We start from the raw sequence: 22930 nt of genomic DNA, 5'->3' as shown, positions 1-22930 counted from the left end.
GCTTCGAACTATTTGCTACACCCCTATTATCGAGGCAAGTATTTTGAATATGAATTGGTCTGTAACGAAAAAAATACTAGTGACGCACCACATTACACTCAGCTATTTATTGTCTTGTGTTTTTTCTATCCATTTCCTCCTTATATGACCCAAGTGAAACGCTGCCTTCCTGAGGATTAAAAAGAAATCTGCTCAGTTCTATTCTCTTCTGTGCTGAAGTGTGATGACGCCCACCGGTTTTGATTTGTTGCTTAAAGAGTAGATGCCTGGTGAGGTATTATGTGGGAGGATAGAGTCGGTGTGGGGGTTGTGTTGTATTGTACATGGTCTCTAGGAATGGTAGCTCTTTGTGTGTGTGTGTGTGTGTGTGTGTGTGTGTGTGTGTGAGAGAGAGAGAGAGGTTTATTCTTTCACAATCCTTCCCTCCTCCTCCTCCTCCCTCATTATTACCTCTTCTGGTCCCCCTAGGCTGCAGGAATCTCCCTTTTATGGAGTGGAACCAACATTATTGTTTTTAAATGCACAGATATTCATATTAACATGCACAAATTAAATATGTGTGCATAAACTCTGAGGATCTGGAACATGGCAAGACCTGACTGTCACATTACTGAGCTTACACAAAACCACCCCAGCTCTGTTAGCATGCAGGCTAGCCAGCTTTGTCTTTGTGCATATGCCTTGAGGCTATAGCTTGTGAGTTCAGCCCAAATTAAGTCCCACTAATAGAGTTTAAGCTTAACAAAGTCCTGAAAAGTAACTCGGGTTAAGCCAGGGAGGTCTTCTCAATAATGTTAGTCAGTAGTGAGTGAATCCCTGATCTGTGTGAGAGCGAGCTCCCACTACAAATTGATATCGGTATTAAAGGTTGCAGCTGTAGCTGAAATGATTAGTCGGTCTACAGATAAAAATCAGCAGCAGCTGTTTGTTAATCAATTCAAACATTTATCAAGCAAAAAATGCCAAATATTTGCTGGTTCCATCTTCTAAAAACTGAGCATTTGGTGCTCTTTTTTTGTCATTTCTGATAAAACAGTATTTCTGAGATTTTGGACTGCTTAATGGGATAAAACAAGGATTTAGAATTATTAATTTATTTTAGTTGATGAACATAATTGGTAGTTGCAGCCATAGTTGCAGTATGCTCAGTAATATATCATCATACAATATATATGTTTTTGTTGATATTTTTGTAAGGCGACACACATGGCATTACAAAATGAAAGTCCTTTGCACATGAGACGAATCTTAATGAAAAGTGTAAATTAGTATTTAGACAGTCTTATAGTGATAAGCCACCTACAGAAAGAACTAGACAAGTCAAATCAGAATTGTAAACATCATCCACTAGACAGCGCACTCCAAAGCATTGGTTTTCAGTGCAAATCCAATTTTCTGATAAATGATTTTCACCGACTGCAGTGTCAGACCGGTAGCTGAAAAAAAATTTAAGTGAAGCTCAATTCCATGTTGAGGATAGCAGGCTGTTATAGAGCTAAAATTGTGGTGACATGGTCACAGGTTTGACTGTCATAAACTACTGAAAGGTATAACAGCTGTCAGCAGATGAGTGAAAACAGTGTCACGTGTACAGTTTTCACAATCACTTTGAGCAGCAGCTCTGTGGCTGGTGGAGGGATGTTACACTACAGCTTACACTGCTGTGTCTGAAGTCAGGTGTGTTTCAATCAAGTGTAAACTGTAATGTAGCTGAATAAAAAGGTGCCATTTTAAAAAAAAAAAAAAAAGTACAGATGTAGATTCAAACCGTCTGTCTGTGACCAGTCTGCGCTCAGTGGCTCCTGACAACATAGCACTAGTGTACATCATGTACCTGCACCCCTGCAGCTCCTTCACAGTAAAAGCTTTCTGCTGTCTGCCAATTATGATACTGTACTTGAACCACTTGGCCTCAGTTTGGCAAATTTAGCCTAATGCATTTTCATGCACATGTCGTACCCTACAATATCAGCTCTTTAAAAGCCTGTTTCCTGCATGCCTGCAATTTAAAATGTGTCCTAGCACAAAATTAAATATATATCTATCTCTGGTCAGTGATTGAATAAATGATACGTAATGACAGGGTATTTACCTAACGATGTAACGCTTAGGTGCAAAATAACAGGACAGGTCTAATTCAAATTAGACTGAAATAAATTGAAGATGGTGGTGTTTATTCATTGTCTGCTCTAGCTATCTGTGTACCTTTTTTGTACACAGATATAGTAATAATAATGCTCTTACATAATGTAAAATTGCATATTTTTTATTGAAAAACAAACCCCCCTCAAAATACGTGCACCAAAGCCTTCCACAAACTTCAGGAAATCACTCTGTAAGCATAGCTTGTTATTATTGATAATTAGTCTGATATTGGTTTCACCATTTTTAATCATTAATTAGATTATAAAAAAGGGTTAACATTTCCTGATGCTAAACATTTTTTAATGAGCAATTTGAAGATATTTCAGGTTTCAGTAACTTTTGATTGGCATTTTTGATTATTTTAGACATTAATTGACTCCTTGATGAATTTAGGGCTGTAATGATGAGTCATTCAAATATGTTGATGAGATTTATTGACAGAAAATGTACCTGCAACTATTGTGATTGTAGATCGTTTGGCATTTTTGCCAGATAAATTACATTCTTTTGCTTCTCAATTCTGGGGATTTGCTGCTTCTCTTTGTCTCATGTGGTAGTGAATTGAACATGTTTTTCGCTTTCTGAGTGTCGTTCAGACAAACAAGAGATTTGAAAGTTTGTTGGAAATTCAGATTGTGAAAAATTGTGACTATTTACTTTTTTCTGACATTTTATTGGCAAATCAAGTGAGAACATAATAAGCAGATTAGTCAACAGTTAAAATATTTGTTAGTTGAAGCTCTAGAATTTTTTTAATTGAAAAATAATACGTTAATCAGAAGTGATTATCATTATTTGCAGCCCTACACATAGATGCAACTGATATGGTATTATAAGTTTGTTTCCCAAAATGGTAGATTGTTCCTTTACAGGAGCAGCACTTCATTGTGAGCACAAAACCCAAACCCTTGGCTCTAAGTGCCCAGCAGCAGTTTGTTTTGGATGCGTTTTTAACATTTTCAGCCAGCAACAATATGGTTGCATTTTTAGTCCATTTCTTTATGAGGTCTGCCTTCAGCTCCCAAAATGCTTCCAAACCACAGAGGAGATGTGTAGACTCGTCTCTGCTCCTCTACACTCTGTCCTACATATAAATATACCATCTCTCTGTCTCATGATGATGAATGTCCTCTGGAGAATGGTCTTACAATCATGGTAGTGGTCGGTCGAACAGAAGGTCTGGAACAGAGAGCCTGAAGCGCCTCATCATCACCTCCCCCTGAAAACAAAGGGAGTTGTGGTTAGACACTCCTACTCATCACATGAGTCTCTGCCGTCCTCTGTTCCTCACGTACACCTTCATTAGACGCACTGTGGTTCCCCTCTTGTTCTCACCCATTCACTTCTCGTCACCTTTGCCTGCACACATACATACACACACACACTCTGTATCTCAGGCTGAAACACACTTGTCTTTCTCTACTCCAATCAGTCACTGCTGTAATTGGGTATGTGCTGTTTTTGTAGTATTAGACCTCAGGGTTAGCTTAGCCACCTGTCCATGTGTTAATTGGCATTGTTCCCTCACTCTACACTTTCACATGCACATTACAACTTAGCTCACTTGAATAACATCAGATAAAGGAAATTATTTGATTAAAGCTCTTACATGGCTACGCGCAACTTCGGGTTGATTTGTCTGTTAAGATCAAGCCTATTGAAAATATACAATGTGCGTCAAAATAGCACAAAGAAAATTAGACAACTTAGCCATGCTAGCAGCAAAATGACTGCCATCCCTAATGGCAGAAACAAAGTGCTGGCACTTTGTTTTGGACTGAAACATCTCTAACAGAATCAGAACTTTTGGATGGATACAGGATTCCTTTACACAGATATTCATCCTCCCCTCAGGTTGAATAGTACAACTTTGGTCCCTTGATCCCTTTAATTTCCATCTCATGCCATCATTAGGTCAACATTTTAATTTGTCCAATACTTCGTTTGATGACCAAAGTGTTACCATCAGCCTCAGTTGTACTTTGTGTTTATTGCCCAATAAATAGCATGAGAACACACAAAACTAAGACGATGTACATGGTAAATGTTACACTAGATAAAAATGTATTGTATTTAATTAATGTGTATTTGTGTGGGGACAAGTAGGTACCATAAACTGATGCCATAAACCACAGCATTTATAGCCCAGGCTAATTTGCAATTTCCTTCCCTAGATAGGCCTTTTTAAGATGCATCAAACTGACAGACAGTACAAACACAAACCCAACAATAAATTTATACAAGATACAGACGGAACAATATATAACACATACTGTAATACTTTTGTGTATCGCTTACATGTCATAAAAATGTATACGTTGGTAGGACTTCAGCTTTAAGTTTGCAAACGTTGTCTTTATCCAACTACGTTCGTTCTTAGTTCACTATTTAGCGAGCTGAATATTCAGCTGTGTTTCAGTTCAGTGAGTGGGACCATGCAGCCTGTGCACTGAACAATTCAACATCAATTGTTCAGAATTTTTGTACTTAAATTATTTTAATGAATGGATTCTCGTGACTCAGTACACTGAAAAGAACTGCTTTGCTCATCATCAACATTGAGCTTAGAAGACATTTTGGGAAAATCATTATTTTTGCATTAATCCAGTTAAGCTGTTTTTAAAAAATGTGACGGTTGCAATAATCTTTGGGTTTTGCTGTAATCTTCAAATAATCAAATGTTTGCATGTAGAAAGACTGATTCACTGAGGTGCAGAAATCTAATGATGAATTAAGGAAGGAGAGGAATTAAAGCATGGGAGATATTTGAGATTAATGAGGAATGTTGTGCCAGACGTGTTCAGCAGTAGGTAAATCAAACCCCCCTGGGACATTCCTTTGTTATGAGATATGAATATGAGTAACGAACCAGGGTTGACATATCCCCGCTCTTGATGTTTTACACACCCACAGGCACACACAGGTTCCTGTTTTTGTTCATTTTTGGGTGCTTGTGTATGTGTGTTCTGAGGAATTCATCTTTAAAACCACTCTAAAGCAGCTGCACCCATGCGTTTGTGCTCACATTCAGCTGTCAAGTGTCTTTGGGCGTTTTGACGTCAGTGTTCCTGGACGGAGCTTCGAAATGCCTCCTTGCCTAATTTGAAGTGTCACTTGGTGCCGTTTGGCATCACCACGGTACAGTGTATGCGCAGGAATTGTGACAGCGAAGCTGTAAGCATCTCAAGGATTTGTCAACTGGCCATGAAGCACAAGCTCAGGATGGATCGGTCAGATTTATGTTGGAAATGTGTCTCTTAGCACAATCCAATACACCTAATGTATGTATCTACAGGAAGCAGAATTGGACAAATGAGTTTTGACAGCCTGTACATGGTGATGTGTGGTGTACAGAGCGAGTGCCACAACATATTTCACAGAGCCTTACATAAAAAAAACAGACAGAACTGATTGCTGCCATCACATGAACACACGAACAACACACACACCTCTCCTCTCTTTATTTACTCCTCAGCTGTTCCGCTATGTGTTTGTGCTATGCTCTTGTGGTTCTGGATCATGCTTACTCATGGCTCGGTGCGAGACTCGGCCTCCTCGTACTATATTCTGTTCTCTGTCCTGTTTTGCTCTTTGTCACTAGCCCGCTCACTTGGGTGTGTTGTGCTTTTCCATTTGGCTGTCTTAGTGTTTGCTTTGCTGCTTGTATTGGTTCTGTGCAGCACATCACACACATATACACTCATACTCATAGTGCCTCACTTTCTCTTGGACATATGGCCGTCACATAGGCTACACATACACAGGAATGAAAAAATATGACCTCAAGGCTGTTTTTATCTGCTAGAAAGAGCTTGTTTTGTACAAACACAAACGACGTATGATTTGATGCCGATAACAGAAGCAAACACAGTCCATTTCTCACAATATTTGCATAAATTGGTGTATTTAGGACAGTTTATTGATGGCTAACGACACAGCAGTTACCACAAACACTCAAACACGCCGTCTAAATCACTGTCCTCCCCCTGCTGCTGTCACTAACCATTTGCTGTTGCACTGGTGCTTGCTTTTTGCTGTTTTTTATTTTAAATTTATTTTTTTATTTTTTCCTTTTCCTGTGTTCGTTGTAATCATGACCTCTCGCTGTTTTAATTTCAGATTTGCATATCCACTTCCACTCCTTCCTCATTTGCATACAGCAAGAATGGCGAGCGGGCATCCCACAGACAAATTCAGTTTCATGTATCAACCAGACACGCACAAGAGGTACGGGGCACGCATGCACACACACTCACACACAAACGCACACACGTACACACACAGTTTCCCCATGCCCATATTCTCAATGAGCAGGTAAGTTGAAATAAAGAAGGTGCACTTGAGGTCTTTTTTTTCGTCTACATTGTGAGGCCGGCGGAGCAAGATGCATTATGGGAGATGTAGTATAAATGGCTCTGTTCTTAGGCAACCATTTCCTGTGCATTAAAGTTTTAGTGGCCTGTAGTGGAAGAGCTCGCCTTCCCTTTTACGTACATTTGGCTAGCTGTATTTAACGCCACACAGGAAACCAAACCATTATTTTCTGTGCATCCATGCGTCCTTGTGCTTTCCTGTCAGCAGTCTATGTTTTTAAATACATGCTCATGTTGAGCCTACTTGAGGGTGAGGATTCACAGGGCTTGATTTTTTTTTTTGTTGCATGCTGGCAAAAAGCTACAGCTGGATGTGTCGCCTTAAGAACCTGAGTTTGGATTAAAGTGTGTGAGGAGTGTGTGCGTGTGATAATCGTAACAATTTTCTTTCCGATTTACACGGCTCACGTCTCTCTCCTCTCCATTTTTCCTTTCTACTCTTGTCCTCCTCTCTGCCACACTTTCTGTTTCTCTTTCTCAGTAAGAACAGGTTAGCTTCAGCCATGAATCCAGTCTACAGCCCTGTTCAGCCTGGCACTCCCTATGGAAACCCTAAGAACATGGCCTTTACAGGTAAGACGAACACGCACATGCACATTTGTCATCCTGTATACCACTATAATCATGAGTCCATAAAGGACAGAAAGACTGTTCTGCTAATGGCTCCCAGAAGTGCTATTAGAGTGAAAATTGTTCAGAGACAAAAACCCTCTTATTTTTAGAAATGACTAAGAGTTAGAGTACCTAATTTCACTTTTTTCACAGTTTAGAAAATTTGTTGTTCCAGTTGGAAAATATCAAGGTCAAAATAGGGTTAGGGTTTTAACTTTGATTGATAGGTCTTTCGTGCATCCAACTTGTGTGTTTTTTGCTCACATGCCCCATCTTTTCTCCCATCTGTTCCCATCAGCTATATATGATATTATCAGCTATACATCATCATCAGTTGAAATTATTAGAGGCCGGCCGATATGCAGTTTTTTGGGCCAATACCGATATATAAGGCTCAAAAAAATTATAGACAATAAATGGACCTTATGATGAAGCCAAATTGCTTTCAACGACTTAACATGCGCAACAATTACGCGCTCTGATACAGTTGGTGGCTTTAAAATTGGTTTGCATGTTGTCAATAAACACAGAAAAGAAGAAAAAGAAGTGCAGCTGTTGTCGCGCTCATGACGTCAAACAGCTGCACTTGGGTAGAGCCACACTGTGTACACTACAAAGCCAAACAATAATAAATCATCCATTTTTTTCTCACTACATCTGAGCCTTCTCCATCCTTAGGTGTGAATATACTACAGGATATGAACCTTTTTAAACACCAAAATTCAAAGTTATCGGTTAACTTCATCAGCCATAAGAAGCAAATAATTATCGGTATCTGCTGAAAAAAATCTATATCGTCCAACCCTACAACAAACCTTTAGAAACCAATAAGAACGCCACAAACTCTCCCAGAAGAATAGATAAGTCGACTGTATAGTAACAGCATAATGCTGCTTACAAAATAGTGCTAAATTCATATTATTCTTTTGCAATTTTAGACTGCATTATGTTTTTCCAGAGTCTGAAGAATATCTTTCAGAGAGCAAAATGTCCTCAGTGGGAATTTGAACGAAGCATTAAAATTTTAAACCTGTATTAGAGAAAACAGTTAACAATAAACAGTCCCAAACATCTGAATTGTTCAATGAAAAACATTATTGTGATGTTGTGTGCAATAATTTCGTTTCCAGAGAGGCTGTAATAGAAAAGTGATGTAATACGAACTAGTGAATGTTTTGTAGAATGCATTAGCCTCTCAGACATTTTGAGTATGTGAGTCAATGTGAGTTGATGCAGGATAGAAGGCGTTGGATAAGGGCCCGACAAGATAATAGGCACAAAGGGACGACTTTTTCTTTACTGAGGTGAGAACATTGATCTCCCACTGAAGAAGCAGGAGGAAGCAGAGTCGAAGCTCTTAGTGTGAACCTGGACCATGACCTAAAGATGTAATTGTTTACATCGGGGAGCTTTTTAATTTAATACAAGTACAGCAGGTGAAGAGCAGGTTGATGAGATACAGATATACAAAGGCTTCTGTGAGAATCAAGCACGTGAGCTCAGACAAAGTCGGTCAGTCTCTTGTGTAATATTAAGTTAAACATTGTGGCCAGACATATAATTCTGACTCAATACATTTCATTAAAGCACATTTTTAAATTTTACTATCTTGCACGGAAATATTTTTATACTGCATACTGTGAACTTTTGCACATTCCCTGTAGACACTTGCACAAAACTGCACATGCCTTTCATTTAAATAACATACTATTTTGTATCTCTTATATTTCATATTTTTATGTTTTATGTCAGTTCTCTTTATTTATCATTCTTGACTCTCAGAACATACAGCATTTATTTTAATATGAAACCTACATGACAATAAACCAGATTCCAATTGAGACTAAGCCAGAAAAGTAAAAACCTGTGCTTGTATGCATTTTGAACAGCAGCTCCACATTTTGACATCCAAGTTAGATTTGTTCTAAAAGACTGTACCCTTCTTTCACTGATACAGTCGCTTCACTCCATCTCTTTGAATATGCTGAAGGGGTTTTTCCCCCAAAGTAATGCAGAGTTGGAACTGCAGGTCAAAGGTCACTGCAGTAATAATGAATGTTTTGTTCATGCATTCACCACATTTGTTCAAGTCTTTTAGAGAGGAGATAAGCTCAGTAAATTGAGAGGATCTCACAGTTATGTGCTTTCACTCCTGTTTAGTTTAACTTTGCATGTTAACTTGAAGACATGCATGTGACAAAGTCTGAGGAACAGCCTGTTTTTCAGGGCAGACACTTCAATCTTTTCCCTCATGAATACCAGTTAGTAGGCTGTTCACATTGTATGCGTCCATTGATGCAGAAACAAATTATAAAATGGTCCATGAAAGTTGATTTCCATATGTGCAAATCTGACTGATACTACATGAACTTACAAATATAAGAAAATGAGCCCTGCTGTATCTTAACTACACTCACTGTAGCCGGCAGACCTCACCAGGAATAATGTAATGGAAAGGGGCTGTAGTGCAACATCATTAGTTGTAAATTTAATATGAATGTGGACAAATTAAGTCAGTTTCATCAGCAAAACCACATTCAGAAATGGGCTGTTTACACCTGGTTTGTTCATATATACAGCCTTTAAGATGGTCTCAATTTTCTACAGCATTAATTTTCAAATGATTAAGTTGCTTTGTAAATTGGATCTTGAAGTAGGCTCTCAAATTCTGTATCTACAATTGGATCTGTAGGCCAACCAGGTCTGAATACAATAGAACTATAAACAATTCGCTGTTTTTTTGTGGATTATTTCCAAGCTGGCAGGCAACATTAGACATGCTGAGCTGTCAACCCAAGTTCATGTGTTAACCGCTGCCAAGGACTCACCAACCTGACAACACTCTAGATCCGGGTCAGAGATGTCAAATGTTTCTCAGGTCAACTAATGAGATAACTGTAAAATCGTGCCAAATGTTTAAATATTGTCAGTAAGCGCTACAAATGTTAGTACTTGCAGTCATAATCATCCCCCTCTTTAGCTCTTACATGTCAAACTGAAACATCTTGTTAATTGTAATAGTTGAGTGTGTTTTATAGGGATGTGACAGCATCTGCTGTGCTGCTGTATCAATTAATGCAAGGCCTTGGATCAGTGCATATGGTGAATTGAACATGTTACCAGACATTTTGTTTATAATCCTTTGAACCGTGCGGTACTGCAGCTGTTGAGCTGAGATGATACTTTTGTGTTATTTCCATTTGAGAAACCGCTCAGACATGTTAAAGACTCAGCTGTCTCATTCTAAAGTCTAAAATAATGTGGCTGCATGTGATTATTGTCATGATCAAACAATGTACTAGATTGAATTATGTATGTAGTACATCAGTTTAATATTGTGATTCAAACGGCGTAAGAACAATTGTATTCCTGAAGTTTTGTTTTAAATGTCAAGTCTGAACCATTAAAATATTCGATTTACGATTGTATAATAGCCACAAACCTCAAGTTGCAGAAGCTAGAATCAGATTGTTTGGTAATTTTGATTTGATTAATCACTCGTGACATTTATCAATCATCAAAATTCTTGTCAGAATTTTCTGTTTGTTGGCTAATAGTTAAATCAATGATTTATAGTTTCAGCACTAATTTATGATAATGCTTTTCTGGAGTTATGTTCTAAATTGAACATTTAAATGTATTTCATCTTTTCAGCAATTCTTTTTTTTTATTATTGTGTTGAAAATAACCACAGAAACAACACTGAATTTAAATTAACATTTTTGTAATAGCTCTGTTTTACCATGTAGTCAAAAAGTTACATTTGTGTTGTAATCATACATTTCTGCATAATCTAAAACAAAATTGTTCTAAATTGAGCGGAGTACAGATTAACCATCACACTGCTCAGACTATGCTACAGTGTAGTTTGATGCAGATTTTTGTTACACCTGTTCCATCTCACTGGCTCAACCTACAGCAGTTGACAGCAGTTAAAGCTAGATATAGCAAAGGTGCAAAGCTACAGAACAGTCTGTGAGATCGACTGCCAATAATAGAAAACGGTGAGCAGCACATCCCTCACTTCCTTACAGTCTCTGAACTCTCCTGCTTTTCTCCTCTCTGCCTCTCTCTTTGTCTCACTCTGTGCAGCTCGCACCTTTATTACCAGCGAGAGCTTTTTCTCGCATCAAAATGTGCTTTGTTTGTTTGATTTGTAATTGATGACGCACATGAGTGAGTGTGTGCAGTGTGCACCCCCTTGTACATGTCTGCTTGCATTTCTAATGTCGCTGAATTTATCTCCTCCCACACCGTATTGGCAGGTGTGGCTCGTCTGTATGTAAGACACATTCAGCCGACCGTGTTATTGGTGCAGACATTTTTTTTAATGAGCGCCATCTGTGTACATCCTGCTCCAAACCAAATACTGCCCTACCTGTGTGTGTGTCTGTGTCTGTGTGTGTGTCTGTGTGTCTGTGGCCTTCTGTGTTTGTTAAGCTGTGGTTTCTGATATTTTCTCTCTCGTCTGATGTCCTGAAGGCTATCCAGGAGGGTATCCTGCCACGGCTCCCACCTACACACCCAACCTCTATCAAACAGGCAGTCCTGGGTATCCACCAGGTGAGCTCCAACACACACATTTGATGACTTAGTTTATATTTAACAAGGTAATATTTAAAGGCATTGCTGTCAGTTCAACCCAATTCTTTGGAGTTAATTATTGGTATGTTTGTCATTATTCAAGCAAAAAAACACATCGCAAAGATGGTAAAAAGGCTGAGGGATGTATTGAAGTTGTATGTAAAGATGTCAAACAGATGTACAAATATAAGAAGATGGTTTTACATCAGGTACAAGACAAATATTTGTTGCTTCTGCCTGCCCTTTGTTGTAGTAGATAGGATCTTGTTGCATATTTATTTATTTTTACAATACAGAATAGAGAGAGCAAATTTACAACAGGATAAATCATAAGGAAAAATAATACAGAATCAATCATGCAGGCAATATTGTGTGGCTCCCATTAAGAAGAAATCACATCTCATGAGTAATCTTCATCTATACAAACGTCACTCTACAAAACTGTTAGATGTAAAGTCAAAATGAAAACATGCCACTGTAGGCAGTGAGAAAATCTTTAACACAGGGTTCCCATGCATCCTTGAAAATCTTGATATTTCATAGATTTGAGGCAAAAACAATTATTGAATGTTTTTGTAAACGGACATTAATAGACATGGGTCACTGAAGGTGCTTGAATTTCTATATATGTGATGCAAGAATAGAAATTGTAGTTATATTTTATAATTTAACTTAAATTATTAAGAAACAGGTTTCAGATTCAAGTAACTTAGTAAGAAATCCTGACTCTGGAATTCAAGTCCAAAGCTGATGACTATTTCCAGTTTAGCAGCTGTGAATGGTGCCACGTCAGTGTTTTTGAAATAACTATAAATATAAACGGAAGAACCTTCCGCTTTTCAGTTTATAAGAGCCGCCTATTTCTCTTGAATAGCTTTCAGAACTATGTTGATCTTGCTCATGAGTAATCATTGTGATCACTCAGTTCACACCCTGAGAAGCAGTTGAGTAATGTGTTGGTGTGAAATGAAAGTTAGTCAGTGTTTAAGTTAAGGCTGGGGTACCACTTTATGTGTTGAATAAATTACACACTGATACAATTTTAATTTCCCGTCGGATGATCTGTTACAGCTGCTGCTCTATAGAGAATTTATCTGTTGATTATGCATATGTAAGCTAAAGCAAATATTGTTTTCCCACATCTTGAATAATTGAGTTATTTGTGATTCACATTATGTTGTCTCATGCTTTTAACATGATTCATCGCAGTATATTTTGAGCCATCAGAAGGTTGTTCAGAGCTCCACACAGGTTATAATAAAGTAAAGCAGTAAGTGGTGATCCCAGGCTAGAGGGCACTGATGGTGAAGGAATGGGAAGCCAGCCAGTAACAGCTGCCAGTTGCCTTATAGCAGCAGATACGTACTCTGCTGGGGTTCTGTGTCTGGTCCCCACAGCAGATGGGAATAACAGTTGTCTCAGTGCTCTCCAGATATGGTGCGTCTGTATAGATATAGGTAGTTTAGAGTGATGTGGACTTGAACTTTTCAGCTTGGAAACCCAGACTAAGCTAATTGTCTTTTGACATTAAAAACTGTTAATTGGAGATATTCCAAAAATATGTATGACCCAGTTTACAGTGTATTCACCCTTTAGCCATGCACAGCTGCCTTGCAACTGATTTCTGACTATACATATATAAATTTGCTTAGTGCAGGTGTCAAAATTCAAGATTTGAAAGGATTATACATGGTCAAAAATGTGGGACGCTGTGGTTCTTCTCACTTTGCTTGCTTCAGAAATCAAATTCATAGTGTGCAAATATCTGCAAAAAATGTATCTTGTCTTTGACCTGTATTAAATTGAAAGTTGGTCAAAGGTAAATTATTGCATTCTGTTTTTATTTACGTTTTTGTACAGCGGCCCAACTTTATTGGAATCCGGACGTAATCAAGAGTTTATTATCGCAAGGTAAATAACCAACATAAAGAACATACAGGAAATGTCAAAAGAAAACAGGCGATATGTGATCAATAAACTGACAAAAAAGTCAAATAGATGTTATTTCCATAGGATTTTCCATAGGATTTTCCATAGGATCGTCATGGTTCATGGCCTTAACAAGCATGTATAGATGGTTCCAGATGAAGCCACAACTAACGACTATATTCGTTATTGAAAACTTTGCCAAATATTTTGAGGATTAACCGATTAATTGCTTAGTCTATGACATGTGGGGGGGTGGGAGTGAAAAATGCTCATCACATTTTGATGTCTTTAAATTTCTTCTTTTGTCCCAAAGACGTCTCTTTTACTATGATAAATTACAAAGAAAAGCAGCAAATCCTTACATTGAAGAAGTTGGATCATTTGAAATTTTTGTTTGAAAAAAATGACTAAAACGAGAAATCTAGTATCAGAATAGTTGGTGATTTATTTTATTTCGAACTGTTCAAGTAATCGTCTAGTAGTTGCAGCTCTAGTACCCAGACAGAGCAGTTGAGCAGAGGATTGTATGGGAAGAAAACTGATATAATATTAGTGAATGTCTCAAAATTGTTAAATTGTTTGTCCTGGAAAGCACGAAGTAGATTATCACAAAAATAAAAACATATTTGTAAATGATTAATTACTGTGAATGAAAAGAAAAGCTCTTCTGAACATGAGGGTGCAGACAGCTACTTGAATTGTCTCCTGAATTTTAAGTGTCTCACGGAGGCAGGATGGGTTGATAGAATTCGTCTGTGCTGCTTTTGAAGCCCGTCTCCTCTCGTCCCCTCCCCCAGTTTGGTTTTTTATCTTTTGGAAGTCAAACAAAATATCAGGTATGCTTTGGCAAACCTCACCCAGCTTTGTTCCAACAAAAGACTTGAACCTAATTATTGAGGCTGGTCTGTTTTAAACCTGCAGAGCTATTTTGTTGAACTGCAGATTTCATTCTATGTATTCTACAGTGGTGACATTAAAGCCTTTAGATTTTGTGTCCCAGACAAACAGCTGCGGTCTGATTTAGAAACGTCTTGGTCAATGTCATTATTCCTCAAGACCACTGAATAGACGAACTTGTTTTCAATCAGCTGGGCTTTTGTGCAATTGTCACACACCATTGTCCTTTAATGCCCTGCATCCATGTTGGAGAAAAAAAATGTGTGTGAGTATGCACACGCACACACACTTTTAGACGCACAGAGCAGCTCCAGCATCTCTTTGTTCCCTTGTCCTTGTGTGAGAGGAGCGCTTTCATAAGCTCCACAGCAGCAACTAGCTAGTAGCATGTTTGACCTTCAGGCTCCTCCGAGTGGCCGTTCAGAGGTACTGCACCCCACAGAGCTGAGTCCAGTGGACCGCAGGCATTAATGCAGTGGTCTGAACCAGATGCCTTCACTGTCCTACAGTTGATCTCATGCTTTCCAGCTGTTTATGATGTAGTGTTAAAATGGTGACTACCTACTCTAAAATCATGTTTGAAGGTTTTGTTGTTGGTTGGTAGGGTGGTTGATTTAAAATGGTGAATATACTTCATATTCATTGACTACACAACTACTGTCTTAAGCAGTAAGCGATGCAGAAAGGCTGTCTTCATGAAGCACGGTAAGACAGGCAAAATTAGGCACTTTTTAAGACACACAAACCTTTGGCTGTAACTGTTAAGAGAGTCCAGCCCCATTAAAAGACAGCACCAGTCCCCCATCTGGTGGATTTTGTAGGAAATGCAAAAAAATAACACCAGTAAGTCCAAAGTAACACCATCAGATGTCTTGTTTTGTCCAAGCAACAGTTGAAAACCCCAAAATACAACATTTACTGTAATGTAAGACAAGGAAACACAGACAGAATTGTCAAATGTTGGGTATTTTTTCCTTGAAAAATGACTTAAACCATTATTCAGATATCAAACAGTTGTAAAGTTAAGATATTATGATTGATTAATTGACTTATGATTAAAGCTCTAATTTTAGAGTTAAATAAAAACTTTTAGAGGAGATATTTCCATGTGTTTGAAATAAATTGGTATGATGATGTATTTTATTAATTTGATTTCACTGGGCCACATCTAATCCTTAATGTAGAATTATTTATAAAACACACAACTGACCCGTATCCTCTCTGACCATACTGTATCCCAAAAAGAGTATAAAGTAAGTTTTTTGTTTTGTTTTGTCCATTTATGGCATCCAGTCTTGGGTCGGCTCAGAATTTATTATTTCAATTAGTGATAACATGGTGAATTGTAATAATTTAAAGCCTCTATAATAATTTTTCTGTTATCAATGGATCACATGACTACTTCTATGTGAGAAGGGCTCATTTTAGTGAAAGAGAGTAATCACCTAACTCTGCAGTCCCCCTCAGTTCTCCAGTGAGTTTCAGTGTCTTAAAGCTGATTGTTTACTGCCCGCAACTTTAATCTTTCAGTTCACTCTCACCACTCTCATCAGCTATCTTTTCCAGATTTATTAGGCAGCTGTTTTTTTCAGTAAAAAAACTTTACAAACCTTCTTTGCTACCTTCCCAGCACCAAACAGCAGGCAAAGTTAGGGCACCAGGCTGTAACAAAGCATTTAGCATCTAAAGAGCTTAATATTTTCCTCAGGAGTTAATGGAGATACAAATGGAGAAATGGAGCAACAAGAAGAATTAATTTTGGACTTGAAACTAAATTCTAATGTTGCTTTGTGTCTGCTGGCTGTGTAAACAAGCAACTGTTTGCTAACAAGTTCCCCTTATCAACGTACAGCTTGTCGAGCTTGCCCCAGAAAAACAGTTACTGCGTGTTAAATAAAAGAAAAATCTCATTGATGAATTAATAAAAGTGTATTTCTGCAATGAGATGTATTTCTTACTCCACCCTCATTTCCTCTCTTTTTTTCTGTTTTTAGGATATACTTCAGCAGGCACCCCATACAAAGTGCCCCCCACTCAGTCAAATGGAGCGCCCCCTCCCTACACCCCCACCCCCACCCCATACCCAACAGCGATGTACCCCATCCGCAGTGCCTACCCTCAGCAGAACATATACGCACAGGTAAGGAGACTGAATGAGAACTGACAGCATTACCTCAGAGACGGTCTGTTCTCTGCCATTGAAACATGCTCATCAGATTTGTTGTGTCACACCTGTTCTGTTGGCAGTGCCATTTAACCTAATCCCTTTACTTTATATGTTGTCTGGTGAACATATTGACAACAATCAGGTGAAGCAGTTTAAAATAGCGACAGTCTGTCGTCTGTTCATGTATGAGTTTCAGCTTAAAGGAATTTTTAGTGAACCAGAGAAAGAAAAATAATCTTTTTGCCTCAGGTCAGATCTTCTGTCTGCTGAAATTTTACATAACATTTCATCTCTTCTGGCTGCAGGGAATGAGCTTTGATTCAGACCTTGAACTATGTTCAGTGTGTGAAATATAAAGCTCCCAAACAAAATCGGTACCGAAAAGTCCTTTTATTTTACCACATTCCTATTTTCCATAGAAAACCCCGGGTGACTGGGCAACTTAGACAGACAACAGATTAAAAAGCGGCTACAGAAAAGTTGTTTGAGATGCAGTACATGACGAGCCGCCATCATTTTGTTGTGATTTGGTGCAGTGCATATTTCTAATAGTTAAATGATTTGAAATGAAAAGCACAGAAGTGGGAAGAGAGATGGAAAGGATGAGTGTTATCTGCTACTTCTCTTGTTCCTGACGGCAGGAAATGAGTAGTTAAACAGTCTTCTCAGACTATCTTCAAATAAAATAAACACACACACATACACACACACAGAGCCTCACCAGCCTTTTCTTGTGTGTCTGTTCATCCTGACAGGGAGCATACTATACCCAGCCAGTGTATGCGGCTCAGCCACATGTGATCCATCACACCACCGTGGTGCAGCCTAACAGCATCCCCTCTACAGCCCTGTACCCCGCCCCAGTCCCCGTACCTGCTCCACGCAACAACGGAATGGCTGCCATGGGGATGGTAGCTGGGACAACCATGGCCATGAGCGCAGGTACGTCCAGAATCTCTCACTCCGAAGCTTTATTATTACAGATTCTCAGACGCGCTGGCATTGACAGCTTCACTGTTCTCTCTTGACTGCATTTATTCATGCAGGAGATGGTTTCCTGCACTTGCACAGACATGTTTTTTTAATTTTGCTCGCTGACACTGTTGACAGTTTCCTTTTGTTTTGGCTTGCATATTTCATAGATTATATTTGTTTTTTTGGGTCGGATCTGTATATCATAAAAACAGTGTATAAAATAGAGCTTAGACAATTATTTGACAAGTTGTTCTTCAGAAGATGTACTAGTAAACTAGTTTTTCCTCTTCTAAAGGTTTCATCATTTAGGTTTCTGGACACTGGTACCCTGTGATCAGCAGTTTCTGCCATTTATTTGCATTTCGTAGACCATAATTCATTAAATTGAGAAATTATGTTTCCACCATTTGTCTTCATCCTCTGTGACAGTTCGGTAACTACGTTAGGGTTTTCAGACTGTTGGTCGGATGAAACAAGACATTTTAAGTTGTCATTGCGGGCCTGGTTACTTGTGATAGGAACATTTTTTGGCCCATTTGTTGACATTTTGTAAATGAAAATTCAATTAGTTGCAAGAATAATCAAAAGATTCATCAATAACAAAGTGATTGTGAGTTGCAGTACTAGTACAAATTGATTTCTTAAATGTATTCAGTTATTTAGATGGCTTACTTCAAGGTCAACTTTATACTTTATATGTACAACGTAGGAAAACAAGTTTTATTGTGTCTAGAGCTGAAGCAGAACTGCAGCTGCTAAAATATTAAAAAGAAAACATGAAACAAAAGAAAACGTCAAAAATATCAATGTTTGAATTAATCTAAAACGCTAGACATTGACAATTGCCAAACAAGGCCTTTCTAGCTGTTCACCAGATGGATTCATAAATGGCTGAAGCTCATTATTGGCATTGTTAACACTCTTTAGGGACCCTGCTGACAACGCCCCAGCACCCCCAGATTGGAGGACACCCAGTAACTGTGCCAACCTACAGGCCCCAAGGGACACCTGGGTACAGCTACGTACCGCCTCACTGGTAGAGCCCACCCATCATGTGAGTGTCTGACCTCCTGCTGTTACTCACCACCCTAATTCTCTCTCCTCCATCTGTTTCCTCCCCTCCACCTCCTCTCCTCTTTTCATTCCTTTTTCTTGTTCCTCTGTTGTCTCTCCGACTTGAACAAACTGTGCCACCTCCCACTTCGTCCCCCTCTTTACCTCTCCGGTCTTAAATCAGTCACCAATGTGTGCCTCTGCTCTCTTTTCCCCCCAACAGATCTGGAGTCCACCATCGTATGCAACTGCTCAGATCTTACACGGGCTCCCACTGGCAACCATAGGAACTCGGCACCTGTCTGCAAGAACAAAACTAAAGTGCAACAGCCACTTTAATATTATTGTTATTGTTATTATGCGACATTCTCTAACGTTTTTTCCAGAAGCTGCTTTTATTTTTTAATTTTTTTTTTTTCTCTGTTCATTTGCCAACCAGTCATTACCTTATTTTTTTGTATGGGTATTTTTTTTTTTTTTTATTATTATAATTTTATTTCCTCACTTTCTTTTGCTGTGTCTGTCATTGGAACTCCAGAAGGACTCTTGACCAATCACGGGTGTCAGTTGCTCCTGTTTCTGTGTTGTGCTGGTGTGTGTGGTCCTTCCTGCTGCTGTTGCTCAGTTGGCTGGAAAATATCGGGCACTTATTCCTCATCATCATCATCTCCATCAGTCACTACAAAGACTTATTGACTTAATGCTGCCAAATTTTCTAACGACTAGATATCAGCACAGGGTTTTAACATAACAAGGATTTTTGTTTGTTCTGGTTATTTAACGTTTTATTTCTTCTTCTTTCTTTTTTTTTTTTTACCACAATCGGCTAAATTCCAGTTTTTTTCCTGCCTTTATTCTTCCTTTTTTCTTTTTTTTTTCTTTTTCTTTTTTTGTTTAATCTCAGTCGTCTTCCAGCGCGTAGCTGTCTGTCCGGCGGTCCATCATCCCTGTCGTTACGTCTCAGTGTGAGTGTTGTGTCGCTATGAGCAGAGCACTTACTGACCCATCCTGCTGCGTGTCCCTCTGTGTTAGCATTAGTACCAAGTACACACTTAGAAAACATCACCTACTTCATGCTACATACTATGCAGGCTAGTATGTCATGACACTATTGAAATCTTAACCTTAGCGTAGGTCAATACATTGAGAAAATGTACAAATATAATTAAGTGTCAACAGCGTGGGTGGTCGTGCACACTTTCTCGCACACACAAGCATGCACACACACAGGGGCTCCTGTGGTGTGTAGTGGCACTTACTGCACAATACCTCCAATTACTGATCAATACCCAAACACACACAACATGTATTTCTCGGGGGGGCATGGCAGACGGCAGAGAAGGAGTTTAAAGGGATTGGCACTCGGTGAGGAGAGCAGACGACAACGACGAGGAAGATAGGAAGGAAGAAAGGAAGGAGGAGGGGGTGACATGTTCACAGTCGGTCATTTCATTTCGAGGTACAAGACATTTGAGCTTGCTACGGCTCACCTGCAAGAGGCCGCGCAAACACACTGCTAGTTTTGCACTACATGTATTGTGCGTTGATTTTTCTCTCTGTGACCGTATTGTCTCCTCCTCCTTCCAGGCGAGGATTTATAACCAAACACTCAACAGATAGACACCCAGACTCGAGTTTAATAACGGACCAGTCAAATAAATGTGCTGATAGACATCCATTCCACAGTGTCATGAAAGACCAAACGATTACATCGATGGTTGTGCAGATTGTGTCCAATCAGAGGGCTCTAATGTGTTTACACCTGGTCCATGTCAGAGGGATGATTTGTTAGTCTCAGAATTTGGGTCCAAATTTTTAACCTGAGAGCAAAATGAGAGTACTGTCTTGAAAAAGTGCTGGTTTTAGTGTTCATGGCTATAAATAATATAAAGACATTAGCAGGAGTGCAGAGCTGTGATGATGCAGCTCAGTCCAGCACAACCTTCAGGAGGCTTTTTAGACTTTTTTAATTTTTACGACAAAGAATCATCCATTTTTATTCTCTGTGCTCGGAGATTTACGCATCTGCTTCTACTGACTGCTTTTAAACATTCTCCATTTTAAAAAAATCCAGCATAAACTTTAACTTTTATGGGAATCGTCTTGAGCTGAGGATAATGTTTGAGCCAATGAGACATGGACCATATACAGCCATCTTCTGTTGCCTTTTTATGCTTCTACGTGTAAAGGCATTAATGTACGTGGAAAGGCATTGATGCATTGATGACCTATCTTAATCAAACACTACAAACGCACCGAGTAGTAGTGGTGGTGGGGTTTAATATTTAGGTGAGGCCTGTGGTATTTTTATGAAGATTTACAACAAAAAATAGACTCAAATCACGACATTGTGAGGTGTAGAGTGCAGATTGGTCTAAAAAGCATTTACTGTGCAGGTATGTAGATGAAGTGGTTTGATAATGCAATAAAATAAGAGGGAATGCCTCCAACAGTGATTAATTTTATCAGCGTTTTGAATTGATTTTTAAAAAAAATGCTTATTGTAATCTCTTAAATGTGGATTACAGGCTCTGTATGCAGCAACCATTCAATAATAATTACTGCTAATAAGAGTAGAACATATCAAGAATTTGGGTATTGAATAACTTTGTGAGGAAATATTGCACAACATAAGACAAAAAAAAAAAGTTGATGACTATAATTTAATGCTAAGTAACAGGTACCTAGGCTTTGTAGTGCAGGAGGGAGGAAGATTTATATTGTAATTAAAAATAAAACAATAAGGTCGAGTGTTTGAGGTATTCTTAGTCCAGATGTTTGTACACTAGTAGGTTAATTCTCAAGAAAATATTATACCCTAATGCCGCTGTCGGATGAAAACCCGTCGATTTTTGAGCCTTATTTTCAAAAACGACCCTGGTCTTTAAGAAGATCTCAAGTGGATGTTACCGGGTCATAAAACGCTCCCACCTTGCAAGGACGGTGTATATTTTAATTCAAGCCAGTAAAACTGAAAAGATGCAGAAACTGGATTTTCTTGCGACAGCAGTAATGTTACTCGTCATTAGGATTTATTTAACCAACCACTACTCCTGTCAGTATTTCTCAGTTAAATCTTGTGTTTTTTTCTTCTTTCCCTCTGGTCAATTGAGCATAATGGGTATGCATAATATTCAGGTGTATTTCACTATAGCATTGGATCTCTAAGTTAAAAAAAAAAAAATGCAGTATATTTATACAGCAAGTGGTACAGTAATGTATTTCTAGCTAAGCATGGTTGCATCAGTGTGGCAGCTACTGTTTGTGCTTTTAATATATTTTGTTTTTACCTCCTCTTCTGCATCTCTGTCCTCTACATATCTGTCACTGAGGGGAGGGGAGAAGTCGAGACAAGGTCGTGTACATAAACTTGTGGAAATTCTTGTCACAAAATTCCCACTTTTTATAATCATCACCTGGATTTACAGACCTTGAGGGAGCAGAGGATTAATGACAGAACTGAAAACGGCTTGCGTGGTCGTGACTCTTTTGGAAGCCATCTTTGCTGTCCATTTCTGTCCCGTGAGGTGCAAAGACGTATTGAAAAACCCTCAGCCTCCACGCCCTTTGTTCTGTGCCATATTTCAACAACAGTTGTTCGGTAAATATTTAGTTTCTTCTCCTAAGTATCTGGTGAATTCTGAATCCTTTTTGCGTCTAGCTTCCTGTGACTCTGTGTTTTCCTATTGCTGTCCTATTTCTCACATCGTTGTTGTTGCATATTGCCTGTTTCACCTTTTTAATCTTTCTTACCATCTCCTCTCCTGTTATCATTTTGTGCCTCGACTCCTTTCAGAGGCCATTTTGCGTCCCTTAAACATTTACTTTTATCACATTCAAGGGTGCAAAATGAGGCAGATGTTCCTCGCTTTGACCTTTTTTCTTTTTAACCCTCTGCTCTCACAGTCTCACGTGCTTTCAGCCTTCATGTGCTTTCAGTCTGACCTTTGCAACCCTCTCCACCCTGTCTCAGTAGCAGTCATATTGAACTACATCATAGATTGGTGTCTCTAATGTTTCTGCCATTTAATCGCCACTAGATGTCGCCACTGACAAGTGTGGAAAAGACATCACCATGGTTCAAGGCTTTGAGCCAAAATGATAAATTAATATTTTTTTAAAAAAACACAATTGGATGTCACATTTTTAGCACAGATATTTTTGAGAGGATATTTTCTTTTTTCCAAATCAAATG

The 22930-nt window shown here is 38.7% G+C and overlaps 1 protein-coding gene across 1 annotated transcript in view; it reads left to right on the top strand.

The window, feature by feature from the left end:
* fam168a (family with sequence similarity 168 member A) overlaps positions 1-21904 on the top strand; it is a 30532-nt gene extending 8628 nt beyond the window's left edge. The window contains exons 2-8 of the mRNA XM_073489910.1: positions 6265-6372; positions 7000-7091; positions 11613-11693; positions 16535-16680; positions 17463-17649; positions 18610-18736; positions 18959-21904. Of these exons, the coding sequence (XP_073346011.1) occupies positions 6311-6372; positions 7000-7091; positions 11613-11693; positions 16535-16680; positions 17463-17649; positions 18610-18722 (681 nt within the window). The 5' untranslated portion in view covers positions 6265-6310 and the 3' untranslated portion in view covers positions 18723-18736; positions 18959-21904. The remainder of the gene's footprint in view (positions 1-6264; positions 6373-6999; positions 7092-11612; positions 11694-16534; positions 16681-17462; positions 17650-18609; positions 18737-18958) is intronic.
* Positions 21905-22930: the final 1026 nt, after the last annotated feature.

This window comes from Pagrus major, chromosome 2 (assembly GCF_040436345.1).
Source record: "Pagrus major chromosome 2, Pma_NU_1.0".
NCBI lineage: Eukaryota > Metazoa > Chordata > Actinopteri > Spariformes > Sparidae > Pagrus > Pagrus major.
This window is presented reverse-complemented; position numbering and strand designations above follow the sequence as displayed.